Source organism: Crocuta crocuta, unplaced genomic scaffold (genome assembly GCF_008692635.1).
Source record: "Crocuta crocuta isolate KB4526 unplaced genomic scaffold, BGI_CrCroc_1.0 scaffold25, whole genome shotgun sequence".
NCBI lineage: Eukaryota > Metazoa > Chordata > Mammalia > Carnivora > Hyaenidae > Crocuta > Crocuta crocuta.
The window spans coordinates 18,468,716-18,486,435 of NW_027532015.1; the positions used below are offsets into that span (position 1 = coordinate 18,468,716).

General features: G+C 38.4%; 1 protein-coding gene across 1 annotated transcript in view; it reads left to right on the forward strand.

Moving 5' to 3' along the window:
* The window catches only part of MOXD1 (monooxygenase DBH like 1), an 83,699-nt gene extending 71,267 nt beyond the window's left edge, over nucleotides 1-12,432 (forward strand). The window contains exons 10-12 of the mRNA XM_077775988.1: nucleotides 2,623-2,765; nucleotides 11,344-11,512; nucleotides 11,997-12,432. Coding sequence (XP_077632114.1) covers nucleotides 2,623-2,765; nucleotides 11,344-11,512; nucleotides 11,997-12,167 — 483 coding nt within the window. The 3' untranslated portion in view covers nucleotides 12,168-12,432. The remainder of the gene's footprint in view (nucleotides 1-2,622; nucleotides 2,766-11,343; nucleotides 11,513-11,996) is intronic.
* The last annotated feature ends 5,288 nt before the right edge of the window (nucleotides 12,433-17,720 follow it).

Here is a 17,720-nt window from a genome sequence, read left to right on the forward strand (position 1 = left end):
AAATTAATGAACAAAAACCACATTATCAACATGGATATACCTGAAGAACAAAATGTTGATTGAAAAGGGCAAATTTGCAACAGATATGATAACATATCTAAAGTTGTAGAACATACAAAATTAAAATGTCATTCAGGGATGCATACATACGTCAATAAACTGAGTGTAAAGAGTCTGAAAAACAATAGAATGATAAATCAAATAGTAAGATAATCATTGTCTTCAGTTAGGGTGGGGAAGAGAGGATTAAAAATGAGCAGAGTGCAGCCAGCCCACTGATGTTGGCTTTATTTATCTTGTGCCTTGTATATGATTTTCTTTGCAGAAAATATTTTACTACAGACATAATAAATTGTTATTTTAGTGTGTATTTTGGTGGTCTGCCTGGATACTCTCCCTCTTCAGGTCCAGTACAGCTAAACCACAGCCACTAAAAATATGACTCACCGGGCACTACCCTTGGTGTCAGGGAATACCTCACTTGAAGTTATTCCCCCTGCATTGGGGCAGCCAGCAGCCGATGACTGGTTGATGGGAAGATGCAGTTGCCCAGCTCCCTTCTAACAATGTGGTACCTCTATGAATAGCCATCCCAGCTGAAGGATAAGTTAAATATGATATTTACTGAGGCATCACTTGCAACCTCATTTGCAGATCAGCTTCTTCCTTTCCCCAATCCTGCTTTGCTCATCAAGTGCAACCCATTGCATTTTGCAATTTATAAAATCATTGCGTATTAGCCATTGCATTAGTAACTATGAATGATACTACCAAGTCTTTCTTTTGCCTTCATTTTTTAAAAATGTATTATTTATTTTTGAGAGAGAGAAAGAGACCGCGTGAGCAGGGAAGGGTCAGAGAGAGAGGGAGACACAGAATCCAAAGACAGGCTCCAGGCTCCAAGCTAGCTGTCAGCACAGAGCTCGACATGGGGCTCGAACCCATGAACCATGAGATCATGACCTGAGCCGAAGTCGGATGCTTAACCAACTAAGCCACCCAGATGCTCCTTGCCTTCGTTTTTGAATAATAGATGATTTACTAGATACAGAATTCTTTGTTAGTTTATTTTTCCCTGAAGCACTTGAATATGTAACCCCAATATGTTTTTTGTCTGTCTGTTTTTGAGAGCGAGTGAGAGAGAACACTAGCAGGGGAAGGACAGAGAGAGAGAATCTGAAGCAGGCTCCATGCCCAGTGAGGAGTCCTGTGCGGGGCTTGATCTCATGACTGTGAGACCATGGCCTGAGCCAAAATCAAGAGTAGGATTCTTAATCAACTGAGCCACCCAGGAGCTCCTTTATTAATCCCAGTATCTTTTTGTTACTTCCATCACTTATGACGAAATGTCAGCTGTCATTTTTATTATTGTTCGTCTGTATGCTGTGTGTCATTTTTCTCTTGCTGCTTTCAAAATGTTCTCTTTGTCTTTGGCTTTCAGCTATATGGCTGATGTGTCTAGGTATTGCTCTCTTCATATTTATCTTTGGCATTTGTTGACCTTCTTGGGTCTGTAAGTTCATATTTTCACTAAGTTTGGGAAGATTCAGCCATTATTTTTTCAAATATTTTTTCTATCTTTTTTTTCTCTTCCTTCTCATTGTGGAATTCTAATTACATGTACGTTGGAACATTTAATATTGTATTTTGAGATATTTTCTGGGATATTTTCATTTTCTGTAGTTTTTTTCTTTTCTTTCTTTCTCTGTCCTTTGGATTGGAAATTTTCTATTGGTCTATCTTCAAGGTCACTGATTCTTTCTTTTGCCATAAATTAAACCTATCCTGTGACTTTTTTTTCAAAGATGATAACTTTTAACTCTAGAAGTTTTATTTTGTTCTTTTTTATGTTTTCCTTTCTCTGGTGTCATTCTCTATTTGTTTACTCATTTTAGTGTATTTGGCTTTAATTACTTGAACATCTTTTTTTTTAACTCTTTGAACATATTTATATCTGTTTTTAAGTTTTTACTAAATCCAGCATCTGTATCTTCTCACAGTCAGTTTCTGCTCCTAACTTTTTTTCTGAGCACAGTTCCCAGTTTCCTGTTTTGTCTTATATTTAATAACTTTTGGTTGAAAATTCAATAGCGTGGATAATATATTGTAGCAGTTCTAGATTCTGTTCTAGATTCTGTTCTTCTAAGGACTTTTGACCTGTTTAATTTCAGTAGATAATTTACTACCTGGATGAAAATGTGAAATCTGTCTTCCCTATGGTATGCATCTGCTGATGTCTATGCACATGAAAACAAGATTATAGAAAATTCAGTGCAATTAGGTAAAGATTCCATCAAACTGACTGATTGGTACCCTGTTAACCAAACCTTCCCATAATCCTCCCTGTGGTGAGAAGTTCACATGATATGAACAGAACTTGAAAGAGATTATTAGGTTGTTGAAGAAAGGCAACTTTTAAAGAGATGGAAATATTTCTATTACTTTTTCAATGTATCTCTACCTTTTTTGAGAACAAAATTGCCAACGAGATTATTATTTTTCAGCTTTAAGATTTTATTACATTTCAATATTGGATGGAATTGTATGACATTGGTGGCTTGTGTACTGTGTCAGATTTGGTGGAACATAATACTTTTCTAAATAAAACATCTCCGTTTTCAGGGAGGACTAAGCACCAGGAATGAAATGTGTCTTTCATACCTTCTTTATTACCCAAGAATTAATCTTACTCGATGTGCAAGTATTCCCGACATTATGGAACAACTTCAGTTCATTGGCGTTAAGGAGATCTATAGGCCAGTCACGTAAGTAGTGAATGATTCCATAGTGGGGTAGTATACTTTGGAGAAAGATGGGCTTTGTTTCATGGTTATTGGATTTATCACCATGTTATAGAATTTTTTTAAGCCCTATTCTATTTAATTGGTTTTAGTGACGAGAGTGACAAAGTGAGCTTCTTCCTTGGTATGTCCAGGTCCCCAAGACTCCTGCTAGGTTCAGTGATTTTCTTTTTTTTTTTTTATTTATTTATTTTATTTATTTCTAGGAGAGAGAGAGAGAGAGAGAGAGACAGCGTGAGCAGGGGAGGGTCAGAGAGAGAGGGAGATACAGACTCTGAAATAGGCTCCAGGCTCTGAGCTGGCAGTCAGCACAGAGCCCGACGTGGGGCTCGAACCCACGAACCTTGAGATCATGACCTAAGTGAAAGTCGGACGCTTAACCGACTAAGCCACCCAGGCGCCCCAGGTTCAGTGATTTTCTAAAAGGACCAAAAGGATTCAGCCTATTATTGTGTTCATGGCTGATATTCATTACAGAGAAAGAATTCAATGCAAAATTAACAAAAGGAAAAGGGATATGGATCAAATCCGGAGGAAGCCCAGTACGAGTGTCCAGGGGGCCTCCCCAGTGGAGTCACACAGAATGTACTTAATAGCACTAGCATCAAAGTATGACAAAATGCATGAAGTGTCGTCAACCAGAGACACTCATAGAGACTTAATACCCAGAGGTTTTATGAAGGGCTGGTTACATAGGTGTCCTCTGCCTGGTAAGTATCAAAATCTAGAGTCTTAGAAGAAAAGCAGATGGTCAACATAAATTGCATTATGTGTACAAATAATCTAGGCACAATGAGTCACTCTTCATTTGGAGAAAGTTTTATATCAGTATAGGAAATTGTTTACTAATTAAGTTCCCTGACATCAGCCAAAGGGCAGCCTTCCAAATGGGCATTTCTAAGGATAGAAGTCTCAGGCTGGCTATGTTCACTCTGTCTGCACAATTGCACATCATAGAAACTACTTAAGGTAAATAATAGGCAAGATACATATTATGCCTGCCCTCTTGGGATTATATTCCACAGTGGTAGAGAGGCAATAAGCAATATAAATATAAAATTTTAGTTATGAAAATAATTGAGACAGTGAAGAAAGTATGTAGCTGTTGTTATTAGGGTAGTAAAAGCCTCTCTGGAAGGTGTCTCAGTCTGTCCAGGCTGTTATCACATAAATACCATAGGCGGAGTAGCTTATAAATAATAGAAATTTATTGCTCATTGTTCTGGAAGGTGGGAAGTCCAAGATCAAGTAACCAGCATATTCAGTGTCTGGTGAAGACTTACTTCCTTGTAGATGGCCATCTTCTCCCTGTAACCTCACATAGCAGAGGGTGCAAGGGAGCTTTCTCAAGCTGCTTTTAGAAGGACACTAATCCCATGAGTGTTTCGCCCTCATGAGCTAATAACCTCGCTAAAACCCCACCTCCTAATACCATCCACCTTGCATGTTAAGATTTCAGCATATGAATTTTGGGGAGGGGACATAAACATTCAATCCACAGCAGGAGAATATGTTTGAGCAGAGACCTAAGTGATTTGTCTAAGAGGCAGCTATGGAAAGATCTAAAGTATACTCTTTGCAGAGAAAAGAGCCACTGTAATGACCTTATGGTGGGTATGAAGGTAGCATGTTCAAAGAACAGCCAGAAGGTGAGTTTGGCTGGAAGAGAGTGAAATATGGTAGAGAGTAAGTGAGGAGGTTGTCTTCAAGTGGGACTTTGCTGTTGACATAAAGATCATGTAGGACTTTATAGGTGACATAAAGACTTTGGGTTTTAAGTGCAAAGAAAACCCACTGTAGGATATAAACAACATTGATTTGGCTACCGAATTGGGAAAGGACTCTAGGAGGACCAGATTGGAAATAATAATACCGACCAGGAGACTATTGTGATTTCCCAGTTGAGAGGTGAATGTGTCTAGGACCAAGGTGGTGGCAGTAGAGCTGGTGAGAAATGGTTGCAAGCAGGTTACTTTCTCAAGATAGTACACACTGGACTTGTCGGTGGATGGCATTGCAGGGAGATGATGAGGGAAAAAGAAGAGGAAGGGGTAAATAAGGATGTGTGAATACTGTAGGGAAACATATTTGAAGCAGAAATCAAAAGTTCTGCTTTGAATATAGTAGGGCTGATGTAGGAAAAATGATTTTATTCGTTCTGAGTAATAGCACAAAGAATTAGAGTGGTTGGTAGAAGTTTTGGAGCATGGACTTTGTTTTAATATAAGGAAGAATTGTCTAATGATTAGGACTTTTCAACATAAAAGAGATTGATGAAACTGGACAAAAGATACACATAAATTTTTGAGGGAGTATGTTTAAGGACTAAAAAACACTCAATGAGACTGCAGCAAGTGCACTCACTGAAGTAGAATATAATTATGGTCTACCTTTCTGTTCCAAAATATTATAGAGATTGTAAATTATAAACTAAGAGCACTCTTCTTTTGAATTATACTTACTATTGGTGAATATGTTCTAGTGAGTTCCTATCCAGAAAACCCAATGACCGCCAGAAGTCTATATCTGTCATTATAAAGCACTAGAGGATAATCTTGTTTAAAATATCAATATTGTTCCTTACAAATGCTTAGTAGCCTTTTTTCCCTTTAGAATATTGTGGGGGTTTTGTTTGTTTGTTTGTTTTTGTTTTTTTTTTTACATATTGGCTAGAAACGTCTCCTATTCAAGGATTAATCTGAGAGAATGTTGAAAACACATGGACATTCAAAGCTGTTTGTTTTATAAGGCAAGGAGATTCAAAGTGTATTGTACAGCCTTATCATTTCCTTTTGTGTTCAACTTGTGTAAATCCTCTGAAAATGCTCCACTTCCATGTTACAGAGACCTCTGAGTCCACCCCTGTGGTCTCTCCCAGGAAATGTTGAAGTTGGGTTTTTCATTACTTAAAAAGACACGGAGAATCCCATCAGAGAACAAGACCAGTTTTGAGATGTCATTGCCCACATGGAACCATTTAACTACATGGTTAAATTTACATATTCAAAAATATGAGTGAAAAGAAGCCTCTGTTATAAAATTAATGTGTAGGCTTTAAATCAGACTTTCAAGCTAGCTCATCATACTGACATAATGCTATTGAAAGCCAAACCAACAAGGTGCTGGCTAAAAGATCAGAAAGAGAAATAGTTTGGGTGATTTCTTTTTCTATTTTATTTAAAAGAATATTGGAAATTTGGTTTCAGGGTACAGTACTAAAGAGGAATATCCTATAAAATGTAACCTCAAATCACATATTCTTTGCTTTGAATATAATGATCAGTTAGGTGCTTTGTCTTATTTTAAACATTCTGTAACAATCCTAGGATTAGAGGAGGAACTGATAGAAACACAGAGACCACTATATCCTGTCTCGGGATTTGTCTGTTCTAGGGGATGCAGTGTTTCTCTACCTCCTACAGATCTGGCAAGGCTTAAGGAAAAACAAAACACTCATAAAGATCAGATAACAGAATAGATCATGAGTTTAGATAAATTCTGTATTCTCTGCTGCACCACGCATCAACACTTCGTAGTTCCAGTGAGGCTGATGTGATGGAAAATTTGATATAATTTATTCTACTTCTAAAAAAGAGTCAAGGGTCGTGTTCGTATTTTTCTTTGTAAGAAAAATCACTTTGTGTTTATATTGTGTAAAAATTGCACATGCTTATTATAGGGGTTTTAAGACTGAAGAAGAAAAGGTTTTAAAAAGAAGACACAATCATCTCAAATTCTGTTAGAAGTAAACAATACTGGGGCACCTGGGTGGCTCAGTTCATTGAGTGTCTGACTCTTGATTTCTGCTCAGGTCATGAACTCAAGGTTTGTGAGATTGAGTCCTGAGTCTGGCTCAGTGCTAACATGGAGCCTGTTTGGAATTATCTCTCTCCCTCTCTCTTTCTGTCCCTCCTTGACTTGCTCGAATGCACGTGCTCTCTCTCTCTCTCAAGATAAGTAAATAAAATAAAAAAGAAATAAACAATACTAACATTAATTGAAGGTTATTACAGATGTCTTTCTATGGAGGTGTTGCTATGAAGATTAATAAATTACTGTTATAAAGGTTATAATTTGTGCACTGTTTCAAATAAAAACATTAAATCATAATTTTGTTTAATTTGTATAAAAACACTGAACTAAGACGGAACGGTTGAGTCACTGCATTGTATACTAAATTTATGTTTATCTCCTAAGACTCTCAAAATATTCTCCAAAATGATGTACCTTTGGGGCGCCTGAGTGGCTTAGTCGGTTAAGCGTCCGACTTTCACTTAGGTCATGATCTCGCGGTTCGTAAGTTCGAGCCCCGCGTCGGGCTCTGTGCTGACTGCCAGCTCAGAGTCTGGACCCTGTTTCAGAGTCTGTGATTCTCTCTCTCTCTGACCCTCCCCTGCTCACGCTGTCTCTCTCTCTCTCCTAGAAATAAATAAAACATTAAAAAAATTTTTTTAAAAAAATGATGTACCTTTTTACATTCTCACCAATAATGAATAGTAGCTACTATTGCCTAACATTATTCCCAGTGTTTTGTATTTACAATATTTTAGATTTTATTTATTTTAATGTGTATGTAGTGGTGCCTTATTGTGGTTTTATTTTCCATTTCTCTTGAGACTAACAGTGTTGAGCCACTTTTCATGCGTTTATTGCTCATTTATATATGTTTCTTTTTAATTGTTCAAATGTTTGTTCTTTGTTTCATTGGGTTACTTGTTTTCCTTTTTTAAGTTTTTTTGAGTTTATTTATTTATTTTGAGAAAGCACATATACACACAAATACAAGTGAAGAGAGGGGTGTATATATAGAGAGAGACAGAGAGAGATTCCCAAGCACAATCTGTGCTGTCAGTGCGGAGCCTGATGGCAGAGCTCGAACTCAAGAACCACGAGATCATGAGCAGAGCCGAAGTCAAGAGTCGGACGCTTAACTGACTGAGCCACCCAGGTGCCTCAGGTTACTTGTTTTCTTATTTCTGAGCTGTTAGAGTTCCTAATATAGTTAGGAATATAGTTCCTTATATATATGTATATATATTTAATGTTTATTTATTTATGTATTTATTATTTTGTGAGAGAGAGCACACGCAAGCAGGAGAGGGACAGAGAAAGAGGGAGACGGAGAATCTGAAGCTGGCTCTGTGCTGACAGCAGAGAACCCCATTTGTGTCTTGAACTCATGAATTGTGAGATCATGACCTGAGCCAAAGTTGGACCCTTAACCAACTGAGCCTCCCAGGCACCTGAATTCTTTATAATGTTTAAAGAATTCTTTATACTTAAGATACAAGCTTCTTGTCAGATACATTTTACAAATAATTTCTCCTAGTCTGTGGAGATTTTCATTTTCATTTTTTAATTGTATTTTTTGAAGACCTTTTAATCATATTTTTGGGGTTTATTTTGTGCTTTTGATTATTCTGTGTAGGAAATTTTTACCTACCCAAGGTTGTAAAGATTTTTTCTTGTTTTTTTTCCCCCTAAAATGTTTACAGTTTTCAGCTTTTACATTTAGGTTGATGATCCATTTTGAGTAAATTCTTGTACGTTATGAGGTAAATACTTAGGTTCATTCTTTTTCATATGAATATCAAGTTACTCAAGAACCATTTGATGAAAAAACCCCACCTTTTTCCTCTTGAATTACCCTGGAATGTTTGTTGAAAATCATTAGATCATATATTGACTATTTCTGGACTCTAAATTCTGTTTCACTGATGTTCAAGTTTAGCCTTTCTCTCATATCACTCTGTTATCATAGTTTTATGAGAAGTATTGAAATAAGAGCATGTAAGTTCCAAAATGTCATTTTTTTCTTTTCCCAGAATTATTTAGGGTAGTCTATGTTCGTTTGATTTATATATATACTTTTAAAATCAACTTGTCAATTAAATTTATGAAGGAAAACTTCTCACCCATAATAAATCATCACGTTAATATAATTTGTTTTTATCAACTAGAGTGAAACATAAATAATACCCTCTTATTTATATATGCATCTGGGTAGACATTTACACCCTGCTCAGATGTGCAGAAATATAACTGTTTGAATTTCTAGACCATTCCCAATGTCCGTGACCAACTCCCAGTCCCAGTGAGAGCAGAACTTGCTACTTCAGTGTTACCTGTTTCTGGTTTGAAGCTAAATTTTTTAGGGGCACCTGGGGGGCTCAGCCGGTTAAGTGTCCGACTTCAGCTCAGGCCATGATCTCGCAGCTCGTGAGTTTGAGCCCCACGTTGGGCCCTATGCTGACAGATTGGAGCCTGGAGCCTGGTTTGTCTGTATCTCCCTCTTTCTCTGCCCTTCTCCCACTCATGCTCTGAGTCTCTCTCTCACAAATAAATAAACATTAAAAAATGTTTAAATAAAGCTAAGTCCTTTAACGAAAAATACTCAGGGTAAATATTTACTTTTTCAAGATTTTTCCTCTTTCTGTCTCTTCCTTCTCTTCTCTCCAGGGACAGTCAGGAGGTGTACGGTGTAGGGTAGACTGGAGAGGGGAGGAGGTTTGCTGAAGTGATGTCCTTATAGAATAGAGGCCAGAACAAAGTCAGCAGAAATGGAGAGGAGATAATAAGTATCAGTCAAGCTGCCACCTCAGAGAGGCTCACAACCATGTCCGGAGGTCACCAGCCTCAGTGATGCTTGTCTCAGTGAAAACTGTTAGGTTTGCCCTTTTCTACATCTTTTTTCTTATATTGACAGTAAATTAGGAAGTTTGCTTACAACATTTCTGTTACTTTATGCTGTGAAATCTAAAAAAAAAATACTATTTTCCTGATTTATTCTAGCAGCAAAGCTTTTTAAACATTTCATCTGCGTACAATACACTATTCACTCTTCCCAGCAAGGCAGCCAACAGCGCTGTGGATTCAGGACACTTTAGCACCTTAGTACAGATTCCAGTGCCACCTTGAGGTGTTTTAGGGAATTACAGCCCGATGATTTCCTTTTCAGCATTTCTCACCAGTTATGAAATTGATTTTCTTTTTTTCAAGAAAGACATCTTTTTTTTTGAAAAGCAAATTTTATTTTTAATATTTGATTAGAACGTTGTTTTAGTGTTTATTTCTGAGAGAGACAGAATGCGAGCGGGGGAGGAACACAAAGAGAGGGAGACAGAATTACCCAATGTTTTACTCATTGTTTCGCTCATTAGAGTAAGGGGGAAATAATTTTATTTTAGACATTAAAATTTATTTTTATTTTAAAAGTCAATGAAAGATGTTTAATTTAATTAAAAAGATAATATTCAATGTGACTGAGTAGCTTGTGTGTATTAGAGAGTAATTAAAGGCATAAATAAATGAAGAAGTTGTGAAGATCTAATATTAAAAGTATATATTCCTCAACTGGAAGTTAATTAGTTGGTAATTACCGAAATCCCTGAAATATCTTCTTAAGATGTTATGGGAGCAAATACCAGCTCGTTACCCATGATAATATCCGGGAAGATCCATGGATTTATCATGTAAATCCGGTAGTGTTCCAACACTTCCTTACACTTTTCCTTTTTTCAGGAATCAATAATATAAAACTTACATTTAGGGGCGCCTGGGTGGCTTGGTCGGTTAAGCGTCCGACTTTCGCTTAGGTCATGATCTCGCGGTTCGTGGGTTCGAGCCCCGCATCGGGCTCTGTGCTGACTGCCAGCTCAGAGCCTGGAGCCTGTTTCAGTCTGTGACTCCCTCTCTCTCTGACCCTCCCCTGCTCACGCTGTCTCTCTCTCTCTCTCTCTCTCTCTCCCTCCCTCTCTCTCTCTCTCCTCTAGAAATAAATTAAAAAAGTAAAAATAAAAAAAATAACTTACATTTAATGAAAGACATCAATTGAAGAGTATCAATCAAGAAGATTGTCTCATTCTGGGATCTCTTCTTTCCTTTAGCATGTGTCTTTGAGAGCAGCAAGCAGAAGCAAGAGTCTGTCTTCTACGGAGTATTTTTTGGCTCAGTAGAACTTTTAGAACACTGACTGGTTCGGTCTCGGAATTNGAGGGTCAGAGAGAGAGGGAGTCACAGACTGAAACAGGCTCCAGGCTCTGAGCTGGCAGTCAGCACAGAGCCCGATGCGGGGCTCGAACCCACGAACTGTGAGATCATGACCTAAGCCAAAGTCGGACACTTAACCAACTAAGCCACCCAGGCACCCCATCTTACTTTTTAAAAACCTACAGATTTCTTCATTTTGCCTTTAGCGTTACATTCTGCAGAACAGAATGCATACCAAGTTACGCTGTTCACTAGAGCCAAAACAAATAAGCAAGGAGTTTTGAGGCTGGGGAAGCTTTCTGAGTCAAAATTATTTGTCTAGAGTAGTACCCATCTGCTACTACAATAAGGAATTTCATTCTTTCCAAAAGAATCCTTACTTGGTATGTATTTCTTATGGCAATTGCTGCTGAGTTTATCAACCCTTTCCATTAAGTTTTCTATGTGTGTAAAACTGGACCAATATGAGGTCTATTTTAGAATGTTGAAAGGTGATGGAAACATGTCATGCTTTTGTTCTGAATATGACCAATTGTGGTTATTTTAAATTCAGGACCTGGCCTTTCATTATCAAAAGCCCCAAGCAGTATAAAAACCTCTCTTTCATGGACGCGATGAATAAATTTAAATGGGCTAAAAAGGAAGGTCTCTCCTTCAACAAGCTTGTCCTTAGCTTGCCCGTGAACGTGAGATGCTCCAAGACAGACAACGCGGAGTGGTCGGTAAGCCCTACTTTGTTTTCATCTTCGGAGAAACCCGATGTCACATTTTACCTAATGCCCTACAGGTAAAGTCTAAGGAACAGACAACTATCCATGAATCCAACATATCGGTTGTCTTTCGATATGTCTGATAGTTTATTTGTTCAATAACTGCTTGGGTTGACCCTAAAACTCCTGATTCCACTTCCTTTGAAGAGGGAGACTGGCTCTTAAACCAAGGTTAGAATAAAGTGGGGACAGGCTGGGATGAGAGCTTCAAAAGGCAGCAGAGCCTGGTTTGTATCTCTTCCTCCCAAAGGCGCATCTGGCTTTCTTCTCCACCTCCCTCAGAATCCCTAAGGCTCCAACTCCCTTGAACTTTGACTCCCTAAGCAGCCACCCTATGCCACCCACCCCTTTTACCCTGCAAAAGTGGGGGGCTGAGGAAGCCTGGCCGCAGACCTGCTCTTCAATCACTGGCGTTGTTTACTTTTTTCATTTTCAGATTCAAGGGATGACAGCATTACCTCCACATGTGGAAAGACCATATAAAGCAGAGCCCTTGGTGTGTGGGGCCTCTTCTTCATCTTCTCCGCACAGAAATCACCCTCTTGAGCTGCTCATATGTTTCACGGTACTCGGCAGCATGACGCGCAGCACACACTTGTGGTCATAATTCTGTGCTGGGGGACGATGTTTTCTGTGATCCGAACGTGTCAGGTTAAAGACACTTTGGACATGAAGAGTGGAGCATGAGGAGGGTGGAGACCCTCTTGTCACACATGTACTTCCCTACATCCATCCTTCCCTATATCCCGGAGCGATGCCGATTGGGTTCTCTTTTTTTTGCATAGATATGTCTGATAAAATATATCTATTGCCAATAAGGCAAAACTGGACTGACTTGACACAAGCCTTTTAAAAATTTGGAGAAAGTCAAGTGGAAGTGAAAGAGTGTTTGATTTCCTTCCATATTTCATTTTATGTAAACACTCATTATCACTATTTCACTTTTTAATTGGTCATTTGGCTTCTATATTCCTTTCTGAAAACACTGTCATCTGAACCATATAAAGAAAGCACTCTCTGTTCTGTGTTTCCTCCTGTTTATTGTTCTTTGGGTGGGACTTCCCAGGCGCAACAATGGTTCTTTGTGTCTTTCATTGTCATCCAGCTCTGTCCTTTTCTGTGAAAAACTGACGAGCCCCTTACCTCAGTGCTTTTTGAAGATGTCCATTCTAGTTTCTTGGTTTATTTGAGTCTGTTGGTATCCCCAAATGACCCCAAACCCATCTCAAAGTATTTTCTTTATCCTTCCCTGCTCTGCCCTGGCCAGGTGAGTTTTTCCTGAGCTCTGCCACTCTCTAAAAAGAAAGAAGCTATGAGAAACACTGAAATGGTCTACAGTGGACTGTTGATTGAGGAGAAAATGTAGCTGGCTGGACACCCCATGCTGTGAGGGGTCCTTTATGAGGTTTCAGGTCAAAGGTGGATGGTATGAGCCAACCTAGGAGGGTGTGAGGTCCCTGCAGTGCCTCACTGACCATGTTGGGTGTCACACGTGCTGCACTCTGGCTCAGTTTGAGTCACAGTTGCTATTGTCGATTTATTTTTGATATTAGTTAATGAACTAACTTTCCTGAGTAAAATTGTCACCAGTGGAAGATCTTGTCACTTTTTAGGTTCCTTTGTATCGTTCAGCCAAATCTTGTTGTGTGTCTTTTCCTCATTTCTTAAGCAAAGTCTGTTTGGATCGTATTAATAAACTAAATAAAATTAAATTTTAATGTGGTATCACATACGTTCCTTGGGAGAAGCAAGAGATTCAGTACTGATGTTTCCAGTCAAATGGATTGAAAATGTTGCATTTTTGTATTCCATTTTTTTAAGCCCTTTCTCTCCTGCAAATGATGCCATCTTTTGAATAAATATTGTATTTTGGAGTGTTTCCATTTTAGTTCTCAGAATTTATCCATTTATTGAAATATTTGTAATATTTATGAGGCGTATTTCATAGTTTACTTGTTTTTATTTCAGAAGCGCTATACCGAATTCTATGGTTTTCCATACAAGTATTTGTATAAGGAACACGATTACCCCTAACACTCCCGATTTGATATTTTGTGTTTATTTTACTGCAGAATGTCTGAATGTGGGATGTCAAAATAAAGTGATTTCCTTTGGAACTTCTGTAACAATGTATTTGTTTTCACTGTTCTGAGTCAGGAAGGTGAATCTACAGGCCAGAAAGGGATACACAGCTCTTGGCAGCTCGTGTTGGTGGAGCCGGGGAATCAACTTCTTCAGCTGATGTTGCAAACAATGAAGCTGGCATTCTTCTTCTCTTAGGAATTCTCATGAATATGTATAAGTTTGAGGCACTGACTCTTTATTTGGAATTAGGATAGGCTATCTGTTGAAAATTTGGTAGGATTCTGCTTACATTCTAAATTAGTTTGTTCTGACAATGAGCAGACCTTCCTGAACAGCCCAAGCTTCTAGCTGCTGCCCTTGGGCAAGTTGCATTCCCTGTTTCCTAGGCCTGCAAGAAGGAGGGCCTGAGACCCAAGGAGGACAGAGTGTCCACATCTGATTTTCCTGGTTTGATCCTTAATACAGGAAGGGTGGGACAAACGTGATAAAACCAACACTCATCAAAGCCATGTGAGGTTGAGGGTATTTTGGGTGATCATTTTTTTCTGAAGGAGTCTAAGGCAGGGCAGGATCAAGAGAGTCCTAGTGGTAATAAAAGAGATGCAATGCACAGAGGCAGACCTATTAAGAGCTTTGAACTTCATCTTAATGGCTGTGGAGGCCAATGATGAATAGCAAACAGGAGGACCTAGGGAAGCCCCGTAAGTGCACTGTACATTATGACACTGTACGATTTCCTCACTGAAAGTTGTTGGATACGTAGACCATCTGTTTTTCAGTGCGATGAACTTTGCTGTGATTATAAGTGTTTCCTTCCAATAAATTACTATGAATGAAATTACAGAATTAATAATTGTTTTTTTCAAGAATTTTAAATTAATAACTGCACTTTGAATTTAGATGAATATTGCCAGATGTCTTCAGCTTGTTGTTTAAGTTTTTTTTTCAGATGCTTCAGAATTCTATCATCTCTCTATCTATAATCTACTATCTATCTATCTATCCATCCATCCATCCATAATCTATCCTCTATCTATCTATCTATCTATCTATCTATCATCTGTCACCTATCATCTATCTATAGTAAGAGAATGATGACTCAAATATGGTAGAATGATAACAATAGAAGACTTTGGGTGAAGGGTTTTTTAAAAATCTCTTCTTTTGAAGTTTGAAATTATTTCAGAATAAAAAGTTACAAATGTGAATGAAGTAATGAAGGCTCCACCTATACAATACAGGGACCCAGCTGGTCTTCCTCTGCTAGGCAGTAGTCCACAATTTTGGAGCAGCAAAAAGAGAAGTTGGGTTGTGATTATTCCTCACATGCCTCTGGGGGATTATTCCTCAGTTTGCCAGTTCTGACTGATGATGGGAATATGCCCATTTGGAGGTCCAGAACAAAGGGCTTGAAAAATCCAGGGAGTGAGGAAGGATCCCAAAAACAAAAGACCAAGAGGTCTTGGAGTTTGGAGTCATTCAAAAATAGTTATAATTTATTTGTGTTTCCCCCTTAATTATAAAACTAATGTGTAGTAATGCCTATTCACTGAAGGAAATCTAAAAAATGGTAAGTTTGAAAAAGTACATAGCAAAATCTGTTAATCCCATTACCTAGAGAATTAACCTTTTGGTGGTTATGCTTCTAGTATATGCCCATGATAGGATATCTGTGTGAATCCGTATGTTGATGTCAGCTAGCACTAGCTAATGCAAGAAATACTGAAATATGAGTGGTTTAGCACAATAAAGTTTATTTCATGTTTATTTAATAGTTCAATGTGTGTGACTCGTTTGGTAACTGACTCTGCTTGTTAAGATGATTCAGGTACCCGAGATCCGGTGACTCCATTATCCCCAAATCCTAGGGCTCCTGTGTATTCACCTTGCTAATGGAGAGACACCTGATCTAAAAGTGACATAAATCACTTCCAGACTCACTCTGTTGATTGAAATTAGTCACATGCCTCCCTAGGCTGCAAAAGGGGCAGGGTGTATAATGTTTAATTATAAGCTGCCTCCCAGTGACAACACTATAGAAGAGAAGCTATCCCTGCTGCATTATATACTTTTAGCAAAATTGACTTTCATCTAGTTCAGTGGTTCCAAGATTTCTGAGTTGGAAGCAGTTAGACCAATATAGGGGTACCAGCTATACATTTTGTCAAATGAAACACTAATCAGAATAACTGCTGTTTCACAGATTTCATTGAAAGCCTCCTCGGATCCAGGCTCTACACTAGAGTGTTGGCCTTAGAACTGTGAGCAAAGACAGATATTGTCTCCGCCGTGATGGAGATGATCGTCCTGTGATGTCCCATGATGAGGCTCATAGCTGACCGAGTCAGCTAAAATCTCCCATCTCCAACATTTCATTTTACAAAGTGGAGGGATTCAGAATAAATGCCCATCCTTCAACTCGAATAAAATGAGCTTTGTGAAAAGCTTATTCATCATCAAGGACCATCATTTTTCCATATACTTGGACCATGAATCTAGTTTATATCTTAGTTTGATCATCTTAGCCCTTCAAAATCTTGACTGACAGTTGTAGCCATCCAAGTCCAGCAAGGTCAAACTGGTACTTCATGTGCAGGAAACAGATAACTGAATAGACAGATGGCATCATCCCTTACTCCCCTGGCCAGAGCTGTCTTCCATGGACAATATAAAAAGTCATGGAAAATTATTTCAGAGTTAAACAGGCTCACAACAGAACTTCTCAGAGTCTTTATAAATATACAAGGGGCACCTGGGTGGCTCAGTCAGTTGAACGTGCGACTTCGGCTCAGGTCATGATCTCGTGGTTCATGAGTTCGAGCCCTGCATCAGGCTCTGTGCTGACAACTCAGAGCCTGGAGCCTGCTTCAGATTCTGTGTCTCCCTCTCTCTCTGCCCCTCCCCAGCTTGCGCTCTGTCTCTGTCTCTCTCTCAAAAACAAACATTAAAAAATATATATATATAAATATACATTTGAAAGTCCAAGAGAAGCTATGTACTATGAAACATCTCCCAGTGTGCCATGCTGTGGTGAAGCAGCATTCGCCAAGAAACACGCCTGAGGGCACACTACCTTCCTGGAAGAACATGCCCAGGTTTCTGTAACGAGTTTTTAGAAGATTCCAAGCTACTCATGGGCAACTACGAAACATATCCCGACAGACATAGGCCTTTCACTTGTGCTCACTGGTCTATTCCTTATTTCCTGTTCTTATTTTGCCAACACGCAAACACTACATTTTTATTAATCTAGAGGTGGTATATATAGAGATAATTTTAAAAAGGAAATAGTAAAGAGAAATATACTAAAATGAATTGCACGAAATGAATAAGGTATTTGAGAAAAGTTGACAAATAAGGTTTTATGTCTTTGGAAAGTTTATGACCTATGGACATAGACTAATGGGGTGCAACAGATGGAATGCCAAAAAAAATTGGAAATAGCAGGGAATAATCTACAAATGTGGGATGCAAGCCTGAGTTGAACCAATTTCCTCCTTAATATTTTTAAATAACCCCATTAAATATTCACAAGCAAAATAATGCCATAAGTTTATATAATGCTTTGGAATTTGCAAAGTGTTTCCACAATATTTCTCATTTGATTACAACTGCTCTTATAAGTGAATACTTATATCCAGAAAAATCTAAGTAGACAGCATGTGATCATGAAGACCTATTTCAATCACTTTACAAACTACACGTCGATAAATTAGAACCTAATTGCTTGGACTTACTAAGCTTCTGTTTTCTCACCAGTAAAGTGGGAATAATAATCTCTAGCCTCACAAAGTTGCTTGTGGACTAAAAGCGGTGATGAAGACCCAGCACCTGGCACACTGAGCTGTCAAGGTCATTTTCTTCCTCTCTTTGCAAGACCCCACATTGAGATGTACATTATCTGACAAGAAATGGAGATTTTATTCTCTCACCTTTCAGACATAATCAGCAAAAATTTGACTTTAACAAACCACTTTTGCTGAGTAAATGATACTTACTCAAATGAATATTAGATCTGAGTGAATCTGACAGTCATTCACTCAGAAGAATCTCTAATGACTACTAGTTATGTCTT